Source organism: Chaetodon trifascialis, chromosome 17, assembly GCF_039877785.1.
Source record: "Chaetodon trifascialis isolate fChaTrf1 chromosome 17, fChaTrf1.hap1, whole genome shotgun sequence".
NCBI lineage: Eukaryota > Metazoa > Chordata > Actinopteri > Chaetodontiformes > Chaetodontidae > Chaetodon > Chaetodon trifascialis.
Genome location: NC_092072.1, coordinates 13,742,691 through 13,747,602, shown reverse-complemented (window position 1 = coordinate 13,747,602; position 4,912 = coordinate 13,742,691). Strand labels below are relative to the sequence as shown.

Genomic DNA, 4,912 nt, shown 5'->3' with positions numbered 1-4,912 from the left:
TTGAAAATACAAGGCAGGAAACGTCAGGCACATGGGTGGCACGCGATCACGTGGTTCAGCCTGTTTGAATGTTTTTAAGTGACTGTATTTGCAGCAGTTCCCAATAAATACAAGGATAAAAAAAAAAAAACGTAGTATGATGTATATATTTTATTTATATTTTCTTAAATCTTCTTGGAGGCACCGCCAGTTATTTTAGGTTTGAAATAAGGGAACACAGGTGGTAAATATTATTATGCAGGTGCAGGTAACAGTGTCATTAAATTTGAAAGTACCCAGGGCCCGTCCATGGTTCATTGAGTCCTGGTTTCCTTTTCTGTATCTGATTGCCTCCCAGCAAAGGGTGTGTCAAATGTAATGATCTCAGGTTGTGGTGGTGTGTCAAAGGCCTTTTCAAAGTAGAGGTTGTACTTATGGTAGCGTGCCACCAGCAGGCCGTCTGACCTGCATGAAAGAAGATACCGTGAACAGTTCACATAGACATGGTAATAATGCATTGGTGCACTTGCTGGACTTCAGCTGAACGACCTCTATGTTAAAGGCCTACACTGCACCTGAAAGCCACGTTGGTGTTGAACTGCCAGTGTCCATCAGAGGGACAAGAGGAGGAGGGGTCGGTCGACAGGGGACAGGGCTGCAGGTCAGCCATGTTGGCCACCAGGTAGAGGTTGTGACGACGGGCCATGCAGCTCAACCGCTGGAGAACCTGTGAAACACAACCACACTCCAGTGTGATTCATATTCACAGACTGCTGTTGCATGAGTGAAAGCTCTGGGCAGCCTCGTGGTCCATGTCAGTGTATCATGTCTGATAAACCAACGGACCCCAACCTTTTTTTTTTTTTTTTTTACTTTCCCAGGTCGGTCCCGGGTCAGACCCGGGTTGGTCGCTGGTCGGATCCCAGGTCGGATGCTGAAAAACTGATTCATGTCTTTAATTCAAACTGACTCCACCCACCTGTTATTATCACTATTATTATCATTAGTGTGTGTGTAACGGGTCAGATCCCAGGTACTGATCCGGCCCGGGTTGTTGTTGTTGTTGTTGTTGTTGTTGTTGTTGTTGTTGTTGTTGTTATTGTGTGTGTTCCTGGTCAGATCCCGGGTCGGATCCCGGTCCAGGTTATTGATGTTATTATTATTACTATTATAATTATCATTTGTGTGTGTGTGTGTGTGTGTGTGTGTGTGTGTGTGTGTGTGTGTGTGTGTGTGTGTGTGTGTGTGTGTGTGTGTAGCGGGCAGTAGCGGTACGGCCCGTGGCCCGGTGGTTGGGGACCGCTGTATTAAACAACAACTTGAAGTCTAAAAATAATCGATTCTGCACCTCAGTGTTGTTGTGTTTGCCCGGCTCTGTGCAGGGGTTCCAGCTCTCCTGCTGGGGGTCAGGAATTGTCTCTAGGTAGCCGGAGATGGACGAACGGCTGAAGTTGAAACCCTGAAGACCATCTTCTGGAAACACCACGATCTGGGCACCCTGATGAAAGTAAGGTGGGAGCAGAGTATAGAGGTGAGACAAGTGACAAGCTTCCTCACCCTAATGTAGTCGTGATGTCTGTGACATTTCTTTATGTGACCATACAGACAAATACAACCATTCCTGGTGACTGATTTGAGCTGGGAACACCAATATTCATAACTATGCCTTGCTCTGATCGTACCTGCTGAGCAGCCCGGGCAGCCTGCTCCTCGTAGATGTCCAGGTTTTTCTGCATGTGTTGCAGGGCAGCGGGTCGGGACAGGGGGACATGAGGCTGCGAGTTCAGAATTAAGTTGTGCTCGTACACAGCAGCAATATACGAGGCATCCACAGCGGACTCTGCCTGAACGACCGACGTTAAAACAAACGTGATAAAAACGACAACGAACAACGACATTGCGTTTTCCCTGAGAGAAATTTGTGGCGTGACCCAGATGGACAAGTTACACCTGAGGGGTCAGAAGTCCAACTTGTGGTAAAGAGCAACAGAGCTGACACAGCTGAGCGATTTCCCGGGTTAGAGAAGCTCCCCTTGCGAACAGAGTTGTGTTTACGACGTAAATCTGGATCCTCATAGTCGTTGTCTGTGCAGCAGCTCCATGTTTTACATTTCACAAAAATCATCTGCTACATTACGCTGGAGGCGTCGCAGAAAACAGTTTTTTTTCCCCACAGCACTAACAGCAACCTGGCAAGTAGAGATAAACAAAACCTTTATTTTGAAAATACAAGGCAGGAAACGTCAGGCACATGGGTGGCACGCGATCACGTGGTTCAGCCTGTTTGAATGTTTTTAAGTGACTGTATTTGCAGCAGTTCCCAATAAATACAAGGATAAAAAAAAAAAACGTAGTATGATGTATATATTTTATTTATATTTTCTTAAATCTTCTTGGAGGCACCGCCAGTTATTTTAGGTTTGAAATAAGGGAACACAGGTGGTAAATATTATTATGCAGGTGCAGGTAACAGTGTCATTAAATTTGAAAGTACCCAGGGCCCGTCCATGGTTCATTGAGTCCTGGTTTCCTTTTCTGTATCTGATTGCCTCCCAGCAAAGGGTGTGTCAAATGTAATGATCTCAGGTTGTGGTGGTGTGTCAAAGGCCTTTTCAAAGTAGAGGTTGTACTTATGGTAGCGTGCCACCAGCAGGCCGTCTGACCTGCATGAAAGAAGATACCGTGAACAGTTCACATAGACATGGTAATAATGCATTGGTGCACTTGCTGGACTTCAGCTGAACGACCTCTATGTTAAAGGCCTACACTGCACCTGAAAGCCACGTTGGTGTTGAACTGCCAGTGTCCATCAGAGGGACAAGAGGAGGAGGGGTCGGTCGACAGGGGACAGGGCTGCAGGTCAGCCATGTTGGCCACCAGGTAGAGGTTGTGACGACGGGCCATGCAGCTCAACCGCTGGAGAACCTGTGAAACACAACCACACTCCAGTGTGATTCATATTCACAGACTGCTGTTGCATGAGTGAAAGCTCTGGGCAGCCTCGTGGTCCATGTCAGTGTATCATGTCTGATAAACCAACGGACCCCAACCTTTTTTTTTTTTTTTTTTACTTTCCCAGGTCGGTCCCGGGTCAGACCCGGGTTGGTCGCTGGTCGGATCCCAGGTCGGATGCTGAAAAACTGATTCATGTCTTTAATTCAAACTGACTCCACCCACCTGTTATTATCACTATTATTATCATTAGTGTGTGTGTAACGGGTCAGATCCCAGGTACTGATCCGGCCCGGGTTGTTGTTGTTGTTGTTGTTGTTGTTGTTGTTGTTGTTGTTGTTGTTGTTATTGTGTGTGTTCCTGGTCAGATCCCGGGTCGGATCCCGGTCCAGGTTATTGATGTTATTATTATTACTATTATAATTATCATTTGTGTGTGTGTGTGTGTGTGTGTGTGTGTGTGTGTGTGTGTGTGTGTGTGTGTGTGTGTGTGTGTAGCGGGCAGTAGCGGTACGGCCCGTGGCCCGGTGGTTGGGGACCGCTGTATTAAACAACAACTTGAAGTCTAAAAATAATCGATTCTGCACCTCAGTGTTGTTGTGTTTGCCCGGCTCTGTGCAGGGGTTCCAGCTCTCCTGCTGGGGGTCAGGAATTGTCTCTAGGTAGCCGGAGATGGACGAACGGCTGAAGTTGAAACCCTGAAGACCATCTTCTGGAAACACCACGATCTGGGCACCCTGATGAAAGTAAGGTGGGAGCAGAGTATAGAGGTGAGACAAGTGACAAGCTTCCTCACCCTAATGTAGTCGTGATGTCTGTGACATTTCTTTATGTGACCATACAGACAAATACAACCATTCCTGGTGACTGATTTGAGCTGGGAACACCAATATTCATAACTATGCCTTGCTCTGATCGTACCTGCTGAGCAGCCCGGGCAGCCTGCTCCTCGTAGATGTCCAGGTTTTTCTGCATGTGTTGCAGGGCAGCGGGTCGGGACAGGGGGACATGAGGCTGCGAGTTCAGAATTAAGTTGTGCTCGTACACAGCAGCAATATACGAGGCATCCACAGCGGACTCTGCCTGAACGACCGACGTTAAAACAAACGTGATAAAAACGACAACGAACAACGACATTGCGTTTTCCCTGAGAGAAATTTGTGGCGTGACCCAGATGGACAAGTTACACCTGAGGGGTCAGAAGTCCAACTTGTGGTAAAGAGCAACAGAGCTGACACAGCTGAGCGATTTCCCGGGTTAGAGAAGCTCCCCTTGCGAACAGAGTTGTGTTTACGACGTAAATCTGGATCCTCATAGTCGTTGTCTGTGCAGCAGCTCCATGTTTTACATTTCACAAAAATCATCTGCTACATTACGCTGGAGGCGTCGCAGAAAACAGTTTTTTTTCCCCACAGCACTAACAGCAACCTGGCAAGTAGAGATAAACAAAACCTTTATTTTGAAAATACAAGGCAGGAAACGTCAGGCACATGGGTGGCACGCGATCACGTGGTTCAGCCTGTTTGAATGTTTTTAAGTGACTGTATTTGCAGCAGTTCCCAATAAATACAAGGATAAAAAAAAAAAACGTAGTATGATGTATATATTTTATTTATATTTTCTTAAATCTTCTTGGAGGCACCGCCAGTTATTTTAGGTTTGAAATAAGGGAACACAGGTGGTAAATATTATTATGCAGGTGCAGGTAACAGTGTCATTAAATTTGAAAGTACCCAGGGCCCGTCCATGGTTCATTGAGTCCTGGTTTCCTTTTCTGTATCTGATTTCTTCTTTGAGCAATCATGGCAGACAGGCTGTCGCTCATGCACTCTGTCTGTAGGAACAAGCAACCACTACTTGGTGCAAAGATTGGAAAGATTAAGTACTGAATGAATCAAGACTTTTTTAATTTCTTTTTGATTGCAGTGTGTATATGACAGAGGTCAGATGTGTAATAGCTGAATTGTCATTATCAGTTTTG

The 4,912-nt window shown here is 46.1% G+C and overlaps 2 protein-coding genes across 2 annotated transcripts; both read right to left on the bottom strand.

Moving 5' to 3' along the window:
* Positions 1–293: 293 nt before the first annotated feature.
* On the bottom strand, positions 294–2,140 carry LOC139346146 (biotinidase-like). The gene is made up of 4 exons (XM_070985078.1): positions 1,662–2,140; positions 1,328–1,477; positions 555–706; positions 294–444 (listed from the first exon to the last, which is right to left on the bottom strand). Exons 1-4 carry the CDS (start codon positions 1,875–1,877, stop codon positions 294–296), a joined length of 669 nt encoding a protein of 222 aa, XP_070841179.1. The 5' UTR covers positions 1,878–2,140.
* A 351-nt stretch (positions 2,141–2,491) lies between these two features.
* Positions 2,492–4,331, bottom strand: LOC139346145 (biotinidase-like). The gene is made up of 4 exons (XM_070985077.1): positions 3,853–4,331; positions 3,519–3,668; positions 2,753–2,904; positions 2,492–2,642 (listed from the first exon to the last, which is right to left on the bottom strand). Exons 1-4 carry the CDS (start codon positions 4,066–4,068, stop codon positions 2,492–2,494), a joined length of 669 nt encoding a protein of 222 aa, XP_070841178.1. The 5' UTR covers positions 4,069–4,331.
* Positions 4,332–4,912: the final 581 nt, after the last annotated feature.

Excerpts from the sequence above, each read along its gene's own strand:
- LOC139346146 (XM_070985078.1), bottom strand. The coding sequence starts at position 1,877 with ATGTCGTTGTTCGTTGTCGTTTTTATCACGTTTGTTTTAACGTCGGTC. Across the intron at positions 707-1,327 it reads GCAAACACAACAACACTGAG|GTTCTCCAGCGGTTGAGCTG; the intron begins GTGCAGAATCGA and ends TGTGTTTCACAG. Across the intron at positions 445-554 it reads AACACCAACGTGGCTTTCAG|GTCAGACGGCCTGCTGGTGG; the intron begins GTGCAGTGTAGG and ends TCTTTCATGCAG.
- LOC139346145 (XM_070985077.1), bottom strand. The coding sequence starts at position 4,068 with ATGTCGTTGTTCGTTGTCGTTTTTATCACGTTTGTTTTAACGTCGGTC. Across the intron at positions 3,669-3,852 it reads CTGCCCGGGCTGCTCAGCAG|GGTGCCCAGATCGTGGTGTT; the intron begins GTACGATCAGAG and ends TACTTTCATCAG. Across the intron at positions 2,643-2,752 it reads AACACCAACGTGGCTTTCAG|GTCAGACGGCCTGCTGGTGG; the intron begins GTGCAGTGTAGG and ends TCTTTCATGCAG.